Source organism: Desmodus rotundus, chromosome 1, assembly GCF_022682495.2.
Source record: "Desmodus rotundus isolate HL8 chromosome 1, HLdesRot8A.1, whole genome shotgun sequence".
NCBI classification, from domain to species: Eukaryota; Metazoa; Chordata; class Mammalia; order Chiroptera; family Phyllostomidae; genus Desmodus; species Desmodus rotundus.
In genome coordinates this window covers 134,471,186-134,496,842 of record NC_071387.1, presented here as the reverse complement: position 1 = coordinate 134,496,842, position 25,657 = coordinate 134,471,186, and the positions used below count along the sequence as shown (strand labels likewise).

Sequence of the window (25,657 nt, the reverse complement as noted above, 5' to 3'; positions counted from 1 at the left end):
ACGCCAATGCTTCCCACCGCCTGGTGCTGACTGGCACTTTTGTGCAATTGCCCCATTCCCCTTCAGTGCAAGTGGGACCTCTGAATTGCTTCTAATCTATAGAATATGCAAAGGTATTAGCATGATTCTCCTGTGATTAGGTTATACTTCATAAGGCTCCATCTCAGCAGACTGGAGGGAGAGACTCTCCTTGCTGGCTTGATGGGGTAAGCAACTATATTGGAGAAGTCCACGGGATGAGAAACGACAGGAGTGTCTGGGACCTGAACCAATTCCAGTCCATGCTGGCAAAATACCACCCTCCTTCCTATATAGTTACTGGGAGCCACCCACCATGCCTTTTGCTAATTTAAAATAAACAATTTAGGACTTAACAAAATGTCTTGCTGTTTAGCTAAATTATTCTTGGCCCTTTTCAAAAACTAAAGTCAGAAATCATAGAATTTTTAGAGTTTAAAAATTCCAGAGGTTGCAGACACATATCTGCAGGACCAGACAAGGGGACCAGTGAGCAAGGCAGGTCAGCTGTAGGCAAACACAGCAGTGCAGGGGCTGCAGGAAAGGCGACTGTCAGGAGCCTCAGAGTCAGGGATCTGATAAGGAGCAGCAGGGCTGTGGCATCCCAGAGAGCACGCACCCCATGTACGTGGCTTAGCAGCTTCTCACCTTCAAATGATCACTGGTTCCACTGTTACCAGATCTTGTCATTTTTATTTTCAAAAGAAAACTCCAGATGAATTATTATTAAGGAAAAAGAGTATCTGATTACTAAACATTAAAAAGCTAATTATTACACGTTTTTTAGGACTGCCTTGAAAACGAGGTGCTGGTCAAACAAGACATTCACTCTGATTTGACCCAAGCCCTCATTTTAGAGCTGAGGAAATAAGGATCCAAAATGGGTAAATTACCTGTAGAAGACCCTACAGTCAGGAAATCAAAGACTTCGTAATTATAACCCCAGCTCATGCACCTGGAAACTACAATATGAAATTAGAAATTAAGGATTCACATGCAACTTTTTTAGGATAAATTATTAATTTTGTTAATTGCCTATAGCAAGATACAGATGGTTTTACAGTAGAAATGGCATGCCTATGAGGTTAAAGGACTCATTTTTAAAATTCAGACATTCAAAAGACAAAAGCAAAATAAATGCAAAATTCATTCAGTCTAAGCATGACAAATCACTATTTACCAGTCATGTGCAACCCTCCATTGCATTAAATATTCATGACTCAGAACAAGGCTGCCAGCTTTCCCCTTTGTCTGAATCGCACTGGCTTCCACGACCGACTGGGGTGATGTCAAACTGTAGCTGAGTTTCTTGGCATACTGCCAATTAAGAGAGTCACAGTAAAGGTATTCCTCCCTAGGATTCACAAGGAGTAATGGGGCAAAAGAAACCCAGCATCCCATCTCTAAGTGCAGAATCACTCAACCTTTCACTGCACTCCAGCTTTGATTTATGAGTTGGTGGCACATGTCTCAGCCTTCAGAAGGTCTGATCATTTCAGTGATAATTGCCTAGGTGTGAAAGTGTGAATGATCCATAATAACATTGTGTACTGGGTGGTCAACAGGCATACACATTCATACGGATTACAGCTCAGGCAAACGGGCTGGCACTTACACTCAGAGTGCCTAATAATGCAGAAGAATAAAGAAATAGTTAAAAAGTGAGTTAGTAGCCAATTTTCCTTTTCAGGAAAATTCAGTGGATTATTACATATGTATTATATAGCTGTGTTTATTTAGTATAATATTAAGAACTTTAATAATTTAGATCCAGCATTATTTATAAAAATTGAGGGAGTGGTGATATAGTCGGTCTAAAACAGTGACTAAAAAAGCATTTAGAGGCTTTGGGGCACATTACAGATTTTTTCACTCATCACGTTTAGTCTGCTAAACCCTTTCGGTAGGGATGAGTCACTAAGTAGCTCTAGGAAAAAAGTGGAGGCACTGGGAAAGTAAGCAAACACACCTTAATTTCATTGTTTGCACACCTCCCGTTCATTAACAAAAGATTGGGGGTTACTGACCTGACCTTCAAAGGACATTTCATTCTAATTTCTACTCCTAGTAGGACAGTCCTCCCTCCCAGCAGCCTCTCCCAAAATATTGAAAAATTAATTACTTTTCTTTTGATATTAAAAAATTGTTTATTAAAGTGATATCTATACAAAATTTAAAACAAAAACAAAAACTAGTAGAGAAAGCCTTATTTTGAAAGGCAATGAATAATTGTCATACTTTTTCTATCCCCTATTCCTGCTGGTAAAGGGAAAACTGTTTTAATTATGCTAATTGTTTTTTTGTTCCCATTATAATGTTATTATCTCCAAATCTTAGAAGAAAATATTACACAATAACTTCCAGATATATTAACTTTCACATGTCATTTATTGATTTTTGCTATAATGAATGAGGATAAAACTGTCTCCCTAGCAGGACTCCTCTGGTTCACCACTGGGCAGAGGGGGTCAGTCCTCATCCTATTTCCCTTTGTGGGATAACCTTTCAAAAGTAGGAGGGAAAAGGTTCAACTAGTAACATTCTTTTCCTCACAGAATGTCTTTTGTCTCATTGCCAAGGACTCTGCTATTCTAGGCATCAGCAAATTGGGATTCTACAGAGGTATTAGAGCGTTGAAACCAAAAAATTTGATTGAAGATATTGGCTGGCAAGTCAATGGCAACTACTATCTTCTCCATCCTTCTGTTTCTCCTAGTTTGAAACCCAAGCAAACCATTCTAGGCAATGTTTTAAAGAATTCTTTATCAAATATTAAATGATGTGTTTTAGTAGACTTTCATGGTCTCTCTTCTTGACTTCTTCCACATTGAGTTTCAGCTTCACTCTCGTCTCCGTCAGTGGTTTAGGTTACACGTCTATTCGACTTACAGGACCAACTTGCTTCTGTCTCATTATTTAGCCATTTTGTTATCATCAACAAAATTGTTCTGTCTTTCTGCTATATTCTCACTTCATGTCTATTCACATTTAGACACGATGTAGTGGACAGCACCGACTTCCAGAAACAAACAACCTGACTTTCCAGTCCTTGACTTGAATGCGAGGGCTGGGACACATCTAGAAAAAGAGGCGGTTAAATAAACCCCAAGCCCCGAGCATCTGCGCTGCTTGATGCAATTGTGGTGGTTAGCGTCTCAGCTCTCAGGGATGACAGTAGCCCATATGTCCCTTTTGGCCACACTTTTGTGCAGTTGATCTATGGCTCATTAATGACTACACAGAGCTCAGTGGAATTCACTTTTTAAAATAAAGGAAGTGATATATTTTTATAAAAGCAATATGTAGTTTTAAATCATAAAGACGAAGAAAGCCAATGTCTTGAGGAAAAGTCAATCCAGCCATTTACTCTCTAAATAAATGTCTAATTATATATATAATCTCATTTTCCAGTTTATAGATGTATTTCTAATTCAGTTGTGATTGAAATTTTAGTCTTGAGAAAAGATCTTGATTTGACAGAGCAAAATATAAAATATAATCTTAGAAATAAATAATCATTGAACTCTGCCAAGCACAATTCTACCCTCTTCTAAACTCCAGTCAGGTTCTAACTGCTCAGCAAACAGACGAGCATGGACTCTGTGCAGATCTCTGTGAGCTACCTGGCACAGCAAAATGTGTCAAAAAATTATCCCCTCCTTCAAAATTTAAATGCAGTTGTATGACGCACAGAACGCTAACACCATCGTAAACACACGTGGTGGGCCCCTGAGTCCGCAGCATGGCTCGAGCTGCCACTGTGGGGGCTTCACAGAGGAGCGCTGGAAAGGACATGGGATGTGAATGGCCTTGATCTTTTAAACAATCAAGAGCTAAAATATTTGCATACGCACAATAATATATACATAGTAGACATGTGTTATGCATATGTGTGTTGATGGGTGTATGTATATAGCATGAGTGAAGTGAAAAAGAAATGAGGATTTATTCTTATCATTAGATTAAAAGAGTTAATATATATGATGTGCTTAGAATAATGCCTAGCATATACTAAGGGCCATATAAGGAGGAGCAACTAGGTTATAGGAACACTCTGATATTGAGAAAGGCCAGCGCACCAGTGAAATTAACAACTGGTTACTGAGATGCCTCACACCCCCAAGCCTTGACCCCCTTGCCCCTCTCTCTGGTACTTTTGCCTAGCAGACCCCACCAGATAGGCGTCCTCCTCCAGAACACGGGATGGACATACAACCCCGGTAGGCCAATCAAAGTGCCTCACCTGCTTTGCTCTTTTAGGTTGGTCCCTCGAGTAGCCAGTAATGCCTCGCCAGATCTCCTTCCTGAATTATTCTCAAACTTGTCACTGACCCATTTCTGCCAACAGTGGAACAGTACTCATTTTTTCATGCAAAAAGTAAAAAGATTGTCTATGGGGAGAGATGTCATTACTGACAGGAAGTAAAGTCACTGAACAAAGTAGATGAGCGCAAGAAAATGGAGTAACTAGGGATGTGTAAGACTTTAAAATGTTTTAACCTCCAGAAATAATTATAGTCCTGCTTTAGTATGAAATATGTGGAATGAATTTTGATACTTAGAAAAATATTTACATTTCCTGTGGAAATTTTCTTGTATTATAATAGTATACAGTTTCTGACTTGGGTCTTTTAAAAGCTAGCTGCAGATGGGATTTCACTCTCATTATATGAAAGGCTAGCACTAGCTCAATTTAAATGCCTATATTGTTTGTAATCTCTCCCTAACAAATTCCTTTATAGTATGTCTCTTGACAAAGTGAAATATTATTTATTAGAAAATAAAACCCTCTTATTCTATCTTTTCTTTAAAATCATCAATATAGAGAGTTACTAATCTTGTTTTTTTATTTTAAAAAAACTTTTTGAAAGGAAATGATGCATTTACAACCTTGAGTCTTATAGCCGGGCAAAAGAATTAGTCTTCCTTAATTCATAAGAAAAGACAGAGAAATATTTTTATGTTGTAGAGAACAAACAGCTTCGAAATAATGCCTTCCATGAGACAAATCTCAAAGCCTTTCAATAGCAATTAAGTAAAGTACACCAGAAGGTGCTGTGCTACGAGGGTGCTGAATTAAAGCCCATGCTGTATCCCCCCACCACCTCACTGCAGAGGAAGGATGGTGGTGCTTCTTTTCTAATGAAATACCCTGTATTAGGAGGCTTCTAGCCAAAAGTAATGGTTGTTTTTCTAACTGCAGATGTTCAGCAGTAGGACTTACCTGATCCAGAGGGGAAGCAGTTCACCAGATTTCAGAGGCAGACAAATACTGCAATGAAAACCTGTCAGTCCTGCAGTCACAGTTCCAGTGTAGCCCTGACCCACAGGCAGGAAATCCCCCTGCAGTGCCCTGGCTCCCCTCCGGCCTCTTTCTCAGCCTTGACCTGCTTTTGCATTACTATCTCCACTGCCATTTCCATCAACTGGTTAGTTTCTGGGGGCAGCAGTAACCTTAACACTGTTGGCGCCTCCATGCATGGTCTTATTTCAATTGCTTATGGCATTTTGAAAGATTGTATACTGGTGTTGTATCCTGCTTACTGTATAGATTTTATTAAGCAATTTTTATTAGCAATTAATTTGGTAAGCCTATTTATTAGTTTTTGCAACCATGTAAATAACCTATGTAGAAGAGAGTTAGGGTAATAAGGACAAAGAAAGACCAACGCACTAAAAGAATAAAAACTAGATGGAGGTTTACACCCTTACATTAAGAGACAGTTGACTAGACCAGAACAGAACCATCAGTAAATTGGAACCTTGTAGCAGGCCCCTGTTGTTCTAGGTACTGCTGTGAAAGAATTATGAAGAGGTTGACTCAGAAATGGGAATGTAAAAAGTGATCTGAATAAATCAGCAGTGATCCATGGCAAGTTGAGCAACCAAGGAAAAGCTCAAACAGCCAAGTCCTACTTTTCACACTTCACAGATGCTCCCAGTCCTCCCTAGGTAAAACACTGGGCTCCAGGCCCCAGAGAAAAACAGTAGCCCTGATGTTTATAATGTTTTAATCACTCATCAAAACACAAGCTAGTGAGTTTGTGCTCAGTGCCTTTCAGTTTGTTAAAATCTGGGGAGCCAGACTGAAGCTTTATCACTAAATCTGAAATATGGTGCTTTTCTGAATTTCCAAAAGTCACTCACCCTCTGTTTCTCCATCTGCACATCAGGGAAATCACAGAAGACACCAACCTAATGCATGGGGATATGATGAGTTTTTAACGAGACAACATTTATATAGTGCTTTGAGCTTCTAGTGAAACTCTGCTATATAAATACTAACTATTCTCAGGGTAATATTAGCACAGTCTATTGAATAAAATGAGGGCTCTTATTAAAAATAGCTAACAAGAAATATGATCTTTCAGCAAAAGAAAAAAAGGCAACCAAGAAATATACCCTTGAAAACATTAATCGGTCCTCTTCCTCAAATTTCTGTTTTACTAGGAATGACAAGAGTAGGGAGTAGGCAGGAACAGATGCAAACCAGAGAGGACTCACTAGACCTGGGATCGCATTTACATCTGGATGTTGGTTTTGAATTCGACCTCTCAACAAGGGAACACTTGAGGCTTCTTATTTTGATTTAAAATACAAATATGTTTGGCAACTTGATGGGAGAAATACCTAATGTTGTACCTCTTACACTTTTGATTAAATCACCTTTTCTTTAGGAGTCATGCTCTATGTTAAAGGCAAAAATGGCAAGAGGGATATGGATGAAGAAAAAGGGAGACAGGCAGTGTGCTGCAGATAGTAAGTAATAGCTAGCGGCTATTGCAGTCACTAACATCCACTCTACACTTTAAAATTAACCAATACACCAATTCCACTTATTCCACAAAATAATCATTGAAGTCAGTGTTACTGTATTACCCCCTGTATCTGTTGGCTAGGGCTGCCATAACAAAGTACCACAGACTGGATGGGTTAAACAACAAATTCGCTTCCTCACAGTTCAGGAGGCTGGAAGTCAGTTATCAAGGTGTCAGCAGACTTATTTCTTCTGAGGCCTTTTTCCTCAGCTTAGAGTTGGTTCTCTTCTCCCTCTGTCTTCACATGGTCTTTGCTTTGTGTGTCCCTATGTCCTGATCTCTTTTTATAATGACACCACTCACAGTGGATTATAACCCTCATTTAAACTGAATGATCTCTTTAAAGGCCCTATTTCCAAATACAGCCTACCTTCTGAAGCACTACAGGTAAGGATCTCAATATATGAAGTTGAGATAGTGGGTACAATTCAGCCCATATAATCCCCATTTTATGATGGAAAAAGTGAAGGTAAAGGAGGTTAAGTGACTTTTTTTGAGGGCCAGAGACCTCTAACTTAAATATCCAATAGCTTGAATTCAAGCCTTGAGCTCAGACTGCTGAGCCCTTCCTCATGTGGGACGGACAGGCTGGAAGAGTGAGAGTGTGGGAGAGTAGCACAAGCCAGAAATGATCTCACATGTCTTGGGGAAACAAATTACTTCACCCGAAATCATTCATAAAAAAAAAAGACCATTTGAAGAAAATATTATTAGTTACATATTATTTCTTGGCATTCACGTATATGCCTAAACAACCAAAAAGAGGCAAAGGAAGCTTCATAATTCATAGAAATGAACAGTAATTACCCCCTATTATTAGATGTCTGTTAACGTTGCCCACTGACTACAACTTAGCCCTAGTTTCTGTAGGTAGTCACAGGCTTATAAGAACAACTTGAAGGAGTAGTGGGTGGGGTAGGAATAGATTAATTAGAGATGGTAGGAGTAGGTTTTAACTATTCTTCCTTTGTCATAAGACACCTAGAACTGAGTTACTTCTTACAATATTTTTCCAGCTCCATGCCCATTTGTATTAGGGCCCAGCCTAGTGTTCCCAGTTCCCTCACATCCCCAAGTGTTATTAGATTTTATCCCAGGAAGGTGAGTAGATATTTTCATATGTTTTTTCCACCACCCTCAACGCAAGGCTTATGAAGGTACCTCTTGGGAGGATCCAAACATCTGGATAGAGTTGACCAGCCAGATGTCAGAAAAGGCAGCAGAGATGCCCACAAAGATTGTTCTGAGACACGGAGCCCAGGTGGCAGTTTGAACAGCGGTTAGCTGGATCTTGTTTTCCTAAAATTCATTCTTTATTCCTTTTACAAAATGATCCTCCATTCCTCTTAAAAAAAACATGTTCTCTATCTGTAGGTTTTTATATTTAGTCCATATCATATTTATTCATTTTATCTTAGAAAATCCTAGGGAAAAAGGAGCAACTCACCCTCTTGGCCAGAAAGAAAAGGCAGGCATCATCAGACCAGACTGTATTCATGACTGAATGACTTAGAAGTCAGTGAGCCTTCCTCGTTCATCCGTAACCTGCAAGTGATAACACAGGGCCAGCTTCCTGGGAGTGCAATCGCACTCTGCAAAGGGCCCCATGGCTGGTTTCATGCTTTGGTGTCACAGTCTTGAAATTGTTATTCATTTATGAAAAAGGACCTCACATTTCCATTTTGCTGGTCTTTCATACTTGCTTTATCTATCTCACAGAGCCTGAAAAACTGCTCTGTAAACGACAAACTATTCTGAATATAGAGGTGAAGTCTAAGTTCATTTTCAAGGTTGAGAATGGAATAATGAAGAAGTACCTCTAAAGTAGACTGTCTATGAAGGGAATGCCCGGGGCAGGGTGAGGAGACTTGGCATCTAGCCCTGGCCCTTCACTGTCTAGGTGGCTTGGGTAAAGCGTATCAACTCTTCACACCCCAGTTACCTCACCTCCATAGTGTTGGTTTGCAGTTCTCTTCTTTGGTGCACACTAGTGCCACCTGGGGAGATTTTCTAAAACACCAGTTCTCGGGTCCCACCCCAGAAATTCTGACCTAATTGTTCTGGGATAGAGTACAGGTGGGTGTCGTGTGTTGGCACTTTTGTAAGTCCCTAGATGGGTAAGAATGGGGAGTAACTAGAAATCAGTGTAAATCTGTATGACTACTTTGGAAATGAGCAGTTGTTTACACTAAACGGAACACACAGATATCACATGGTCTAGCAATTCCACTCCTGGATATACAGCCAACAAAAGATTACAAGTGTTCACCAAAATAACCATAAAGTAATATTTATGTCAGCACTATCTGCAATAGCCAACAGCTGTAATCAACCCAAATTTCCATCAATAGTAAGACAGGTAAATAAATGATGCCATATTCATAAATGGAGTATTAGACAACAATGAAAATGAATGTATTACTGCTTCTTATAGACTCTCACAAACACAATACTGAGAGAGAAAAACAGAAAGATACAGAGAGCATAATATATTATTTCTTAAAAGTAAATTTCAAAAATAAGAAAAATAATTTTAAAGTATTCAAAGTCAGGACAATGGGTATTTCTATAAGGAGGTAATGACTACGAAGAACGTAGGGGCTTCTGACAGCTAGGATTGTTCTGTTTCTCGATCTGGTAGTGGTTACATGAATATACTGTATTCACCTTGTGAAAATTAAGCTAAACACCCATGGTGTGTACATGTTATATTCAATAACTCAATATGAAAAATGCCAGCATAATTTTATGTGCAGTCAAAGTTGTGAATCACAGGACAAATCATCTGTGGTGTCCCTTACAACACTAAACATTTTGTTAGACTTTTCTCAGACCTTTGACCCTATTAAGGTTGAAAACGTTTTTCATGCTTCATTGACACCTCTTTTCCCTCTGTGCTCACAAATTCACCTCCAACATGCAAAGGTCCCTCTATTTGCTTGTACTACAAGTTGTTTAATCTGATGGTCAAAAAGTCACAGACTTAATCATGAACACACTATTTAGTCATGGAAACAAATACTTCTTTAAATGTTTTCTCTTCTCATGTATTCATTATACACTTTATAGATAATCAATGAAGAGAAAGAAGGAGGTCTTCGGTGCAATAATAACCTGGTGCACTGAGCTTTTATGCAAGCACACCATATTAAAGAGAGCGGAGTGAATGTGCTCCTTCCAGTTGTGCTGGAGATTGCCTGTCTCCTCTGCACCTCCTGACAGTAGGTCACAGGCGGCATATTTACTCTCTGATGGAAAAGGACATGTTGGAGAAATCTATTCTCAAAACTAGCAGAAACACACAATAGAGCTCAAGACTAAGCTTATCAACATAGATCTACAGTGCCCCTTCTGTGTTCCGTGCTTTGAGCATCCCAGTATAAATGTGCAAGACAGGTAACAAAGTGTGCATTGCTGGCATCACACCCCTTCAGCCCTTTGCACCTTATAAAATAGAGTGCAAGAGATGTTCCTGAATGAGAAAATAAACACAAAGCCCCTGATCATCAGATGTTGGGCAATCAGAACTGCAGAATAATACATTGAACTACCTCTCACACCCTCAAGGAGAACCAGTTCTATAGCCTCACTAATATCCAAGGACCCAGGGACAGTTTGGAAGAAAAACATTCATGACCACAGTGAAAGTTTTATGTATTTTCTTCAAAATAAACAATGCTAATAAATGTACATCTACTGTGGCACAATGGTAGCAGACATAAGGTAATTTTGTTGTAGATTCAAAGGCATGGAAATAAGAAATGAGGCTTATAGATGGTTACATTTATACATTACTTTGTTCAGTAGTAAAGTAAATTTATGTTTAAAGAAAAGGGAATTGCCTCAAAAGCAAATGTGTTTAGATTACCATGCCCTCCTTTAAGAGAAAAGGGAAACCATGTTATATACATAATTGTTTAAAATTTATAATTATGAACTTAGCATTGCAGTTGAACAAATGTGAGCATAGAACTTAATAATTTGCAATGGAGATTGGTATTGGTGAAAATCTATTTCACTGATTTAAAATTACTTTTTATATCCAAATTTAATAATATCAGTGGATTGTATTATTTTCCTTTGAGAATTAACTATTCACTGAACACTTACTACAATTTATAACAGCCTGATCTTGTTAAAGAAGAAGGGAAGAAGCCTAAGCAAGGTCCCTACCTTCAGAAACAACATAAACTCTAATAGATAAAATAGCAAAGGAATGATATAATACATGCAATGAATTCTCTAAAACACAGGTGGCAAACACAAGGTCCGCAGGCTGAATCCGGCCCTCCACCTTGTTTTATCTGGCCTGGCACCTTTTTTCTACCTGGCAGTAGCACACCAACCTCTCACTTAACTGTTAAAGAGTAGTTACATTTATGCTAAGCGAAATAAGCCAGGTGGTGAAAGACAAATACCATATGATCTCACCTTTAACAGGAACCTAATCAACAAAACAAACAAACAAGCAAAATATAACCAAAGACACTGAAATTGAGAAAAGGCCAACAGTGACCAGAGGGGAGAGGGGAGGGAATTTCAGGGGTAAAGGGTGAAGGGTTTGTAGGAACAATTATAAAGGACACATGGACAACAATGGGGGGGAATGGAAATGGGAGGGAGGTGGGGAGAGCTGGGGGTTAGGCTGGGGTAGGGGGAAAAGGCAGAGAAGTGTACTTGAACAACAATAAAATTAGAGGGAAAAAAAAGAGTAGTTACATTTACACAGTCCTAAAATTACATTCAGCCCTTTGAAGGCAACCACTAGGCTGATGTGGCCCTTGGTGAAAATGAGGTTGGCACCCCTGTTCTGAAAGTTCACACTTAGAGTGACTCTCAATGTAGGCAATTAGGGACAGATTCAATTTATCAACTCAGCTTTAAAGGGCGGTCAACTCAGATAATTGGAGGGTCTTCCAGAAAGAGGAAGCTTAAACAAAGCCACAAAACCAAGTTCTTCAAAATGTGGTCCATTAACAATCTACATCACAATCCGCCTAAGAAAATGATACTGTTAGCCACACCCCTACTTCAAGGTTCAGACTCCGTATGTCTGTTCTAAGGCCCAAGAATATACATTTTGTTAAAGCCTGGCATGCAATCTCTGACATAAACAATAAAATGCAAATAATACATTCTAATTAAAAACTAATACAAAAACAAAAAAAAAAAAGGAGGCCTGGAAGTAGTAGATTGGAAATAGAGTATGTACGTCCTCCTTGAATACCAGAATAAAGAGAGTGGACTTTTTTGAAAACAGGAAAAACGTATTGAGGTATTTTCAGCAGAAAAGTAACACGGTCCACGTAGTGCCCATTGACTCAGCAATGGTGTGAAGGACAGAGGGAGCAGGTGGAGCAAGGCAGGCAGGGTGGAAAGTGCAGTGGCTACTCCAATTGTCCTGACTGAGGGAATAAGTTTAGATGTAGATGGAAGATGAAGGAAGAGACAGAAATAAATAGATTTGAGAAAATAAAAAGTGAACTGTGACGTTCACAACAGAAAATAGAAAATTCTCAGGCCACTGCCTCACCATGTTCAGAGCAAGACATAGGCCAGGACGCTCTGACCACGGAATAGCTGTTTCCCCTCACCTTGCTCTGAATGATTGCTGTTTCTTTACCACGGATAACTCTGGCATTATTTAATTCTCTCTCCCCTTTAGATTAACATGATTGAGAATTGGAATCACTGAATTCCCCTGCATCCTTTTTTAAATGGCATATAACCATTATTTAACTTTAAGTTGCACATGTTATTTGATACATTTATATATTATAATGTGATTACCACCAGGGTATTAGTCAATGTCTCTATCATGTCACATAATTATCATTTCTTTTTTGTGGTGAAAACAATATCTAGCCTTTTAGCAACTTTGAAGTTTCTAATAGAATGTTATTGACTATAATCAGTATTCTGTGCATTAGATCTCCTGAATGTATTCATCTTCTAGTTGCATTTGTACCCATAAACATCTCTCCGTTTCCCCAGCCCTCTGCCCCTAATAACCACCATCTTCCTGTTTCTATGAGCTTAGCTTTTTTAGATTCTACACATAAGTGATATCATACAGTATTTCTAACTCACCTCACTTAGCATATTGCCTTCCTTTTGATAGCATTCAATAGAGAATAGGCCTCTACTTCTCTAACTCCTCCTCAAAGTTATCCCAAATAAACCCAAATCCAATAAAAAGCCCTCTCAACACCCCTCAATGAAATGCTTCTGAGGTTTCCCTAGGGTGTATTCTCCCTTGCTATAGCCAACTAAATAAACCTAACTTTGTTTGACCATTGGGGTACTCCATAGTGGCCTTCAAAATACAGGGCATCAAACAGGTCAAATCAATATCACTAAATGACTGGCTGAGTAAAGGAAGGAAATTAAAAATTGACTTTACAGTTTGAAGACCTAGTAAGCATAATAATTCCACAGGGGTGTGGGGAGGAATGTCAGAAGCATGTGCTGATTTCAGACTTGCTGAATTGGGATAGTACTCCACTCAAGACAAAATGTGGGCCAGATAACACGTCTATGGGCCTCCAGCAGAGGAGGAGACATCACAGAGAAGTAGAGATAGAGCAGCATTGTGCTAAGGTGTCACCTTCAACTGGGTATAATACTGCCCTCCTCGTCCAGCCCTGAATTCCAAACAGGGCTGGACAAGGAGGGCAGTACGTCATCCTCAGTGATTTCTGATCAAACAATTTCTTTACACAGCATCGCTGGAAATATCAGCAAGTCATTATCTAGATTATTCAATGTTAAAAAGAGAGAAAGTATTGCTATTTGCAACAACGTGGATGAATCTGGAGGACATTGTGCTAAGTGAAATAAGCCAGACATAGAAAAACAAATTCTGCCTGATCTCACTTATAGTGGAATCTAAAATAAGTCAAATTCATAGAGAAAGAGAATAAAATGCTGGGTACCAGGAGGTGGGGAAAGAGAGATTTTGACAAAGGAATACAAAGTTTCAGTTACAAGGAAAATTAATTTCTGGAGACCTAGTATACAGCATGGTACTATAGTTAATAATAATTATTATATATTTGAAACATGCTGAGGTAGATCTCCTGTTCTCACCACAAAAAATAGTAACTATGTGAAGTGATAAATATGTTAATTAGCTTAATTGTGGTAACCATTTCTATACAGATATATAATATATATAAATACCATGCTGTAAACCGCAAGTATATACAACTTTATTCATACTTCCATAAAGCTGGAGGGCGGTGAGTCTGTGAAAGCGATGAGTTATTTTAATCTGCTGTGTTCTCAGCACCAGATCTTGCCTATCATTTAAGCATTTAATACATATGTACTCAATGAATGAAGAAAAGGAACCATAGAATCCAAAGGTATTGGTTCACAGAGTACTAGAAATTTGGTCTCCTTCTCATCCCAGTGCTGGCTCTGGGAGCAGCAGATGAAGTGCCTAGTGACAGAATTTAAAAAGTGGAGATATTTTTACTGTTAATAAGGGCATGGAGCAATGGGAACCCTTGCACATTATTAGTAGGAATGCAAAATGATGCAGCCACTGTGCAAAACAGTATAGTGGTTCCTCAAAAATTTGAAAATAGGATTACCATATGACCCAGCAACTCCACTCTAGGTACACACAAAAGAATCAGAAAGCAGGGTTTGCAAGAGATACATGTACTCCCTGTTCATGGAAGCATTATTCCCAAAATCCAAAAGGTGGAAGCAACCCAAGTATCTCCCAGTAGATGAATGAATAAAGAAAATGTGGAATATACATACAATGCAATAGTTAGACAAATCCTGTGTGATACCACTTTCGTGAGGCAACTGGATTTGTAACATTCATAGAGACAGAAAGTAGAATGGTGGCTGCCAGGGGCTGGAGGGAGTGGGGAGTGGGGATTCGTGTTTCGTAGGTACAGAGCTTCAGTTAATCATGATGAAAAGCGTTCTGGAGACTGGTTGCATGACAGTATGAATGTCCTTAGCACTACTGAACTGTACTCTTAACAATGGTTAAAATGGCAAATATTACCTTATGCATACTTGACCACGATTTAAAAAACAAGAACAAAATAAACCTCAGCACAAACTCCAGTAACACATGACAACAGAAATGGATGAGTTGTGTCAGCCAGAGGTCACCCTCACTCAGAGCAGGCCAAGCACCCACATCCACCCCACTGCGAGGCTCTTCAGAGCAGTACCTCGCAGCAGTGGGTTTGTCCAGGGCCCTCAATGAGTGGCCAACCAAACAAAAGAGACACCACGCAACAAGGGAGACACTTCAGGAACTTTAGGGAAATCTATTATCCTCAGAATTACTCCCCATAGAAAAGTTACATTTGGCAGGGAACAGAAGCTGGCTCCTATACTCTGACCTTGGCCACTGAGCTCCATCCTTCTGGGTTGCTATAGCTGTGTAACTGCCCACTAGTCTCTCAGACACATTCTGACGTATGGCAGGAACGAGATCAACAGGTTTGGTGATTAGGTCATCCATGTTGTAGTTGGAGAGAATATTTTAATATATTGGTGGGATTTGAAGTTATATTAATTACAAGAGATCAAAGAGTGAGAATGAAATGAAAAATGGAGGGAACAGATAGTGATCATTCTTTTAAGAAAGTTGTTTTGAAAAGGAAGGGAGAAATAAGATGTTATTCTTAGAGGTCAGCAGGGATAAGATGAAAGATAGCAATGTTTTCTTTCCTTCTGTGATAGGCCAGACGAGGGTTCCACTCACTAAGATATCCATGCTCTAGCCTTAGAGTCTGTGACTATGTTACCTTATATGGCAAAAAGAATTCTGCAAATTTGATTAAGGTTAAGGAGCTTGAGATGGGGAGATTATCTGGGTGAAGCCAATGTAATCACATGAATCTTTAAAAGTGGAGAATTTTTTCTGGCTGTGTCAGAGACGCCATATTACTGGTTTGAAAGATGAAGTGACGGGACGAGAACCAAGGAAGGCAGGAGGTCTCTTGAAATTAAAAGGTAAGGAAACAGATTTTACTCCAGAGCTTCCAGAAAGAACCTGCTTTTCTAAATGTCATGATTTTAGCCCCATGAGGCCTATGAGAGACGTCTGACCTCCAAAACTGTAAAGTAGTACATTTGTGTTATTTTTAAGCCAGTATATTAATGGCAATTTATTACAGCAGAAAAGGAAATTAAGACACCTCTTTACAAATAAGCGTGATCAAATTGCCATAATGTATTATAACAGGGTACAAAATCATGTTATATGGTATGATATTAACTAAGGCATTAAATTCAAGTTAATAAATACAGCTGCCATCTATCCAAGAGATACATATATACTAGTTATTTTAGCCATGATAACACTACTTACTATAAATAGTTTTCCTAAGAATGGAAATTTATTTATCTTAAATGACTAAAAGATAACACAACCAAGAAAAGGAAAAAAAGCATCCTTGAACTGCACAAACATTGCTTCTGAATCAGAGTTCATTTATCATTTATTCAACACATTTATTTAGTACCTTCTCTATGTCTTGCTCTATAGTAGGCTGTGGTGGTAGGTACAGAAAACAAGACAAATTCACTGCTTTCCAAGAGCTTACATTCTAGATATAGTGGTGGACTATATCTAAAAAGAAGAATGTAAAACTATGTCACATGATGATAAGTGCCTGGAAGTAAAACGAAATGGAATTCAGAAATATAGGGTAACTGAATGACATGCTAATATGTAAAGGATGACCAGGGAAAGTCTTTCTGAGAAGAACAGTAGGAAGTCCCACGTGTCTAGCACAATGAGAATAGGAAACATGGTAGGAAATGAGCTCAGAAAGGAGTAAATAGGGAAGATGACAACTTAGGACCTTACAGGATACTTTTAAAACTTTAGCTTTTACTCTAAGACAAGAAGTCCATTGGAAATAAGATTTTGAACAAAGCCACAAGGTAATCCAAGTTAAATATTAAAAGAGCCACCCTGAGTACTATGCTGAAACGTCAGGGAGGAAGTGGGAAGAGGCAAACACACAACAAGAATCCATTTACAAATGGAGGAGATGGCACCTTGGACTACAGTGGTGACCTTGGAGGACGCAGTTGGGTTCTAGAGCTGACAGGTTTTGCTGGTTGGTTGTGGTTTATGAAAGAGATAAGGAAATCAACAATGACTCCAAGATTTGAGGCCTGTACAACTGGAAAAGACAATCGCCAACCTCAGAGGTCCCCACAAGATAACCTATGGCCAGCTACCATCTGGCTCTAGAGAAACATTCCAAATCAGCTTGCCAGACTCTAGCTACTGCCACCCTCTCTCACTACCCTCTTTATTGGCTCTACCTTTGCAGTCTGTGCCAGCCAGTCTCCTACTTCCAGATTTTTCCATTATCTGTTTTCCTTCTAACTCCAAGTGTGCTGTTAAGCCCTCTCTTGGTATTACCTTCATTCTGCTGGAAGACTGAAAGGGGAGGAGAAACAACATAGTTCTCCCTACTGCTTGCAAGGCCATTTCAAAGTATTCTCTCTTAATAAATCAAAAATGAATTTCTGACTGTTGTTGGCAGTGATGAATCTCAGAAAAACTCAGACCCTAAGTTAAAAAATAGTGCTAGTTTTTGACCTAACACTCAGATTTGAGACTTTAACCAAAATTTGGAGGCAACAGAAGTCCCTTTCTGCATCATGCTAAATATATATGATATCATATAGCCAATAAAAATAACAATTATAAGTTTAAATTTTAATTTATTACATTAATTTACTTTAAAATTAAACTAACATGACTTGTCCTCCATATAAAAATAAGAAAATAAAACTACACTATTTAGAAAATAAATACTAATATACTGATATGCAATAACTATATGAAAACTACCAAATCTCATTAATATGAAAGGAATACAAATTAAAACAAGAAGATAATGTCTGCCTATTAAGTTGGATATGATTTTAAAAATCATCCCATTACTGTCCTGTGCAGCGTGAGTTGGCACAAATTCTGTTAATTGGTATAAACTTATGGATTCCAAAAATGTTTTTTAAAAAGTAACTAAGAAATGACAAATATTCCGAGGGATTTTTATCACAACATTACAATGGGGGGACCCGGAAAAAAAACAGAATTATCTTCTGGAGGTTGGGTCCTGTTTGGTACAGGCTTCCCCCATGAGCTGAGTGATCTAGGAACCCATCTGTATCAGTGCACCAACTGGTGTTGTTGTGAGAGTCTGCATTTGGCTTCAGTGAATATTTTTTAAAGACCCTTTCAGTGTATTTGCCCATTTCATGACGGGTGATTTATGAGCACATCTGCCGACACTGCTCTGAGTGTTCAGCAGTTTTTGACCAAAACTAGCATGATCCCCATGCCCCACCCTCCCTATCCATCTGATCTCACCCCTGAGTGAATTTTTTTTTGCTCCCCTGGTTGAAAAAAAGTTATCAAAGGGAAACATTTTGCCAATGTGGAAGATGTGCCACAAAAAATGGCAGAAGCACTAAAAGGCATCAAAATTGACAAGTTTAAAAACTGTTCTGAGCAGTGGAAAAAACATCTCAATAGGGGTATTGCATCAGATGGAGAGCACTTTGAAGGTGACTCCAGTTGAAACATAAGAATAAACATACAATTTTTTATGAATAAGTTTTGGGTTTTTTGGGTCCCCTCTCCTATATGTAAAAGTAAACATTTGGAAGCAACTGAAAATCCAACACAAGAGAACTAATTAAATCAATTATAGAATACCCACATAATGAAATACTATGTATTTATTAAAATATGTATATACCTATCTGTATGTTTTATATATGTGTGTGTGTAAGTGTAAAGATAATTATAATGCATTTCTAAGCAATAAAAAGCATATTGCTAAGTAACCATAATATGATGACATACTAGTGTACATGAACACTATAGAATTAGTATAAATTTATACTCACATAGCCAATAGCACTAGTAGCTTTTATTGCCTTTATTCTCTAAACTTTTCTATGGGTATAAATTTTGCTGATGGGAAAACATCAATAAGAGCTATGCAGATGTTTTCAGATTATATTGACTTAGAAAACATTTATGGTATAATGCTGGGTCAAAGAAGAATACAAAATTACACAAAATGATTGCAAGTAAATAGAAAAACTTTGAGTAGGAAAAGACAAAGGAAATACACTGAAATATTCGCAATGGTGACCTGATGGCATCTCCTTCCTTTATAAGCGATCCAACTGGAAAACGGACAGAGGATCTGAACAGACACATCTCCCAGGATAAAAATTTCCTACATCAAATGTATATTATCTTTATCACAAAAAGTCATTTTAAGACTTTTTATTGTTTGTATTGTTCTACTTATCTCTTTGGTTGGATTGGCTTGCAATCTTAAAGCTTGAAAGAGAACTGATTTTTGCTATCTGTCTCCCCTTTGTACATTCCCCACTGCTCTAATTGTGAAAAAGCTGGCAGCTAATTGATTTCCCTCTTCATTTGTGCCTTTCTATCGAGCCCATGTTCTTATCTCCAATCCAGCCCTTGTTGCTATGTGCTTCTTTCTCCTCTATTTCACCCTGGAATGGTTTTCTAAAACATGATTCATTACTCTGAAATATGAGCATCAATCACAAGAGAGAAAAAGCTATGCAGGTAGAAGTAGAAAACTCTGAAGTTTTATAACATAATGTCTACTATTTTTTTAGGGCCTGAACAGCACTCTAATTTTTTTTTAATTTTTATTATCTTAATTTTGTTCAATTACAGGTGTCCCCATTTTCCCCCGGTACTATCTCCTACCCTACCCACCCCCACCTCCCACATTCCATCTATTACTGATATCCACAAAGAAATTTCTATGTGGAAAATATATCATCTAACAAAAGAGACAAAGATGAGATCTCTGACATCCAAGGGGGGAAAAAAAAGGAAAAGAAAGAAACAAAAACAGGAGCCATGACTATTAGGACCTAGCAGCAGGGAGATATAGCTCTGAGTCACCAAACTAGATTAAGTCCTTAAGGAAATCTGTAAAATTAAGTTTATAAAAGCTGGCCCAGCTGGTTAATTAGCACACTGTACACCAGATTATATTTTATAGTTTGATTTTCATATTCCAAGCTACAACCAATAAGTCAAGCCAATTATATTACCAAGGACTTGGTGATTTCTTCTTTCTCATATGAGCTCACCACAAGTTGCTAAACTTGCATTTATATACAGGACCATTTTTGTTATATGTCTGATGTCTCAAACCTCCATGTTAAAGCATCAGGAGACAGGGCAATGTTTCCTGAACTGCCAGCCCACAGACTGCTATGCCCAGACCCCAACTAGTGCCAGCCAAAGGAAATGATTCATTTATTAAGTTGTAATTACAGCTATGAAACATCTGCTTATGGGTTCTTCCTCCCCGCCTGAGCTACTACTTCCTAACATCTGTTAGTATGGGTAGAGGAAGGCAGTGACATAATTTTTTAAGTATCCTGTCCTAGATAGGAGAGGGTTTAGGGTGTTCAGTCTGAACAATAAACCAGAGTTCAAACGCTGGGGGTCCAAGATGCCAGTAGGAGAGAATCCACGTCATGCGTGCCTCCCTAGAACAGGCTCTACAGCTCTACAATTCCCAGCTTATGATAATGATGATGTTCTCTAATTGCTTTCCCTCTCCAGTTCCAGTTCTTTACGGAATCTGTTGTAGTGTTTTGTTTTATATAATTCTCTCTCTCTCTCTCTCTCTCTCTCTCTCTCTCTCTCTCTCTCTCTCACACACACACACACACACACTTTTCATTTTCTGCCTAAATATGCTGTATGTCTTTCCATTTTCTTGTATTTCTCACATGATTTCATTAGCTCAAAACGGCACTATTTTTACCCTGCCACCTCCTCCTGTCAGAATCTTATTCATCTTTGCTTATAACCCAAACAAGCCTTTTTCAATGCACACTTCTTTGCTGTTTCCAGTTGGATGTTGTTTTGCTATGTGTCGGAATACTATAGTTGTCAAGAAAGAAAGATTGTTGCATCCACTCCAGAAAATTCACTCTCTGTTTTGCCACTTCTCACCTGCATGATGTTGGACAAGATATTTAACTTTGTAAGTTTCCTTATCAAAATGAGGATAATTAATAGTATCCTCCGGAAGAATTAAATGAGATAATACTTGTAAATTTCTTAAAATAGTTACTGGCAAGTAGTACATGCTCAAAAGGCCATTTTTATTAGCTTCCATAGCATAAAGCTCTCTGCCCAAAGCACTACCTGTGGGAAAAATATTTGAAGGCTAATATGACTCAAAGAAAAATTAATCGTATCTCCTCTGATGATCTCCTCCAAATAGAATTAATAAAGGGATTCAACATTCTATTCAAGAGGTTCCTGTCTTAACCATAAATATTCATCCTCATGTTCCTGGAAACAAAATGATGATTTGGTTCGCTCGGGGTATTTAGGATAGGTAGAAGTCCTTTTACTGTTTTGTCACTCTGTGTTAATCCCGTAGCTGGGTGATATCTCACTGCCACAAAGCTTTCCCTTATATTTCCAGGGCATAACCTCTAAGATGACATTTAATATATACAAAACTCCTGCCATTAATCACACAGTAGCAGATACAATGAGAAATGAGTCACATTTAGATGGCATTATGAGGACAATTAGCAATATTTACGTGTTACACAAATGGAAGAAACTTACTGCTGCTTGAGGAGATAGGTGATGAGAATTATTCAAAATGAATTTAAGGATTAGATTTTGATGTGAATAAATAATTATGAAATTGCTAAGGGCCAGAATCTTGACAGTTCCATTTTAGATTCTTTCATGAGAAAAGCATAGTTGAGAGTTTTGCTCTTTGGAGGCTTAATTATGTCAGACAGTGAATTACCTCATCTTTTAAAATCGATAAACCACTTCAATCTGGAGAACGAGGTTCCTTTTTCAAGCCATGAATATAGTGAGATAACATAGCAAATTGCCAAGAGGAGAAGATAACACTAAGAAAAGGAAAGTCACACCAACGGAATGTCAATACCATTAGCAAGTGTTTGGGACAAAAGGAGGCACTATAGCGACTTTGTAGCTGTATTTAGTAAGTAAATTCTTATACATTTCTGACCTTCCAACTGTTCTATTATGGGGGAAAATGAGTTAGAGGGAAAATATAAAATACAGAGATTTAGCAGAGTATGGTACTATTTATGACTTTTGATAAATGTTTGCTAAGTGTCTAGATTTCATGTCTGTGCTTGTTTCTGAAAATTATATGCTTTGTTTTGCCACTGTAACAGAGTAGAAATAAGGGCTCAAGTACTATTGTAATGTTCAGTTACAGTTGTGAAGTCTACATGGAGACACAGACTTCATAAAGTGACTTTCCTTGATTGAAAACTGTCTACTTGAGAATGAGCTTCCACAATAACATGGCAGTGCTTTTTTAATACTAGCAATAATTTTTCCCTTCCGGTACACTTGCACAATTAACCAACTGAAAAACAGACAGTTTGATTGTGTCTCTAGTCTTTAGTCTTACTAGTGGAGCCAAATGGATGCAACTGAAATATTTCATCTGTTTGACCATATTTTGTAGCCACTAAATCCAACCTATAGATTCATCTTGAAATTTGAATGTTGACCTCAAAACTCACTCTCCCTCCTTTTGAATTGCTGTCAATTGGACCATGAATTCCTTTTAAATGGGTCATGAATCTACCCCCTCCTTTCTATTCCCTCTGCCATTGCACAAATCTTAATTTATTTTTGTCTAGGTAAAAGAGATGAAAGCTTTTGGAGGATGGGTGATCATGTTGGCACTTGTAAATCAGGATTCAAACCATCACTCATGGGCATGAATTACATAAGAGTCAATGCCTCCCATAAGGAAAAGGCATTAAATTCTAAGAGTCCATTTTTAGAAATTTTAGATTCAATTACTCTGCTAAACTGGCTTAATGGGTTAACCCCAAAAGTCCTGAGGGATTAAATACTGGGACAGATGAATACAGATGATATAACTTTAAGGTAAACATTAGAGAAAGGCTTTAGACATCTAACAAGCAGTATCATTCTGTATTGGAGGGGTCTATTTTGTCGAGGGGAGAACATGGATTTCCTTCTACTTTCAGGACTGCAGAACAGCCCATGGGCAGAAGGGTGTTCCCCGGACCCACTGTAGCATCCCTAGGGCCTCCCAGTGGCTAGTACCTCCACACCAAGGTGTGGTGTGGGTGCAAGGAGATCTCACCCAGTCGCAGTATTCTTAGCCTTTGATACATCAGAATCTCCAGAAACAAGATACAAATGCCTGGTTCCCCTCCAGAAGACTCTGAATTACACTCCTGACTTTTGAATGCCAATGGGTGAGAACCTTGGTTTTGATATGACTGACACAGATAAACAATAATAATTGCAATCTCTAATTGAGTGCCTGCTCTATTTTAAGTACTTTAATCTTCACGATAACGGGAAGTAGGCATTGTAGTCCCATTTTAGCAATGAGGAATATGACATCCAAAGAGTAAATTATAAGTGACAGAGCCAGAACCTCGCTCCAGTTTGTACCAAATCCACACCCTTCACCTACCACTACACAATACTTCCTCTTTGAGATTCTATCATTGTTGTAACCCCCACATAGATACTTACTCTATGAGCCTGAGTGACTGTTTGCAGAATAAGGGAAAAGATTATTAAGATAGGGTCCACAGTGTAGTTACATGAGCTGATAATAACATCAACAGATCTTTTCATCTACAGATTGCTCATAGAAACTTACTAGAAAATACTAATGTTTTAAAAGGTTCCACATCCTTTCTAGTGGTTGGTAAGTAGGCAGGTGTCTTGGATTCTTCATGTGCCCTGAAGTTTAGGAATCCTAATCTCTCCATCCTCACCACATCTTCTAGGCCTGTTTCTAAGTTCTCTGTCTCAGGAAGCAGAGGTTCATCAGGTTTTCCACATATTTCCTTTTTTGTTCTGTTGCCAGGACACACCAGCACTAATCTTTTTCCCTTTTTTTCACCAATTAGTTCTATCAGAGTGAAAGACTAGGTTCATCACGACTGGAATCAAATAGTAAAATCACTTCAGCACAGCTCTGTTAAAAATCTTGGCATTATCCCTGTGCGGGCATGGCCCCCCCCACCTTTTTTTAAGCACTCAAAACATCCATATTTGTTGATATATATCAGAATCTATGTACCAATTTGTAAATGACAATTCTAGTGAAAACAGAGAAAAATAATTATATTCTAACAACCAACATTGAAATTAATAATTATTATATTTTAAAGTAATAAGTAGGAAAGTGCCACCAAATTCACAAATCAGCAACTGATGTCCCAGATAGTTACCAATGGTCCATCTTCTTTGTCCTGCCATAGGACTCTGATATAGAAGCTACCTGACTCCTCTTGTGTGATCGTCCCCCAGATCTGACTATCTCTGCACTGACTACCAACACAGCACAAGTCCACCAGGAGCCAGAGGCTGATGAGCAACAAGGTTCTCTATCCAGGTTCTCAGTCAAGGAATTCACATAGACACAGTAGATAGAAAGATAGATAGATAGATAGATAGATAGATAGATAGATAGATAGATAGATAGATGATAAGACACAGAGAGAGAGAGCAAGAGAGAAAAGGGATTACATGCCTTTCATCACAAATAGTTGGCATATCATATCACCAATCTTCCCACATTTAAAAATATATAGACTAGAAAGGAAGAAAGTGGGAATGTCTCACTCACCAAGAAAGGAACAGAAATGTTCTTTTCTGAGTATAAAGTGAAGAAAAAGAGGATTCTGTAATCCTGTTGGTAAATGAAATAACACCCAGCCACACTGCCTAACACCTTTCCTGCTGTAACCGTGGAGGACTGCCATTCATCAATGTTAAATCGCTGTAATTACTGGGATGTGTTGGTCTAAAAACACATGACATGGCCTAGCTGGTTAAAAAGAATGATCATCTTCTTTTTAGATGGAGATAGTCATCCCTAACACACCAGCTTTATGTCACAAAAATCGGTGTTTCTGTTACATTTAAAGTTTTAGTTAATTGCCCAAGTATAAGCGGAAGAAATCATGATCTGTTATACAATAAGTTTTTTAAAAAGTACCAAAAAAGAAATATGCTGACAGTGTAAGAAGGCCTCCTCCCTAAAAGCCATTCCATTATTTACGGCAATAACAAGAAAAAATTGTCATTCTTGGTGGAATACAAAAGCTTGACATTACTTTATTTGAGATGGTAAAGAACCAGACACCGTAACCTACACTTAAAACCAGAAAGCCCACACGTTTTTTAAAATGGGGTCTAGCTTTCAAAATTTTAAACACAGAAATTTTGGTTTTAACATTGCACAGGGTAGCTCTTTCACAGCACTAATACATTATCTACAGAGAATGAAGATTTCCCAGGTCAGTTTAAAAAGTTTGGTTTCTTTTCACTTTCAAATGACAGTTTCCCATTGGTCTTCAGATATTTAACTTATATTTTTCAGGTACCAAAAAAATTCTGTTCTGTTTCAAGGTTTCTATTTAAATTCTTGCCTCGTTATTCAGAGTAGTTACGGCCTATAAAGTTACTGTAAGCACTGAATTAATGAACACTGAGCCATGGCTCCTAAAGGAAATGCAGGATGAGGTTCCTGTGAGCCTCTGGTCACATCATGTTTGCTAACATCTCATCTTTAAACAGAAACACGTAAAACAAGATTACATGTAAATCATAGCCTTGTTTTATGTGTGTTTCTGTATAAAGACACCTTGTTTAATAGATATTGTTGATTTATTAACATTAAATTCATTATAACTCCTGCCTGAACAGTTTATATAACACAAGTATTTTCTTC

General features: G+C 38.2%; 1 protein-coding gene across 5 annotated transcripts in view; it reads right to left on the bottom strand.

Moving 5' to 3' along the window:
• The window catches only part of LOC112307160 (uncharacterized), a 748,094-nt gene that overhangs the window by 557,495 nt on the left and 164,942 nt on the right, over positions 1–25,657 (bottom strand). Inside the window, exon 1 of one of the 5 annotated variants that reach the window (XM_024563270.2) lies at positions 6,166–9,065. The exons of the other annotated variants lie outside the window; for them this stretch is intronic. Within the exon in view, the coding sequence (XP_024419038.2) occupies positions 6,166–6,180 (15 nt within the window). The 5' untranslated portion in view covers positions 6,181–9,065. Of the gene's footprint in view, positions 1–6,165; positions 9,066–25,657 lie in introns of those variants that run through there. 5 annotated transcript variants of the gene reach the window in all.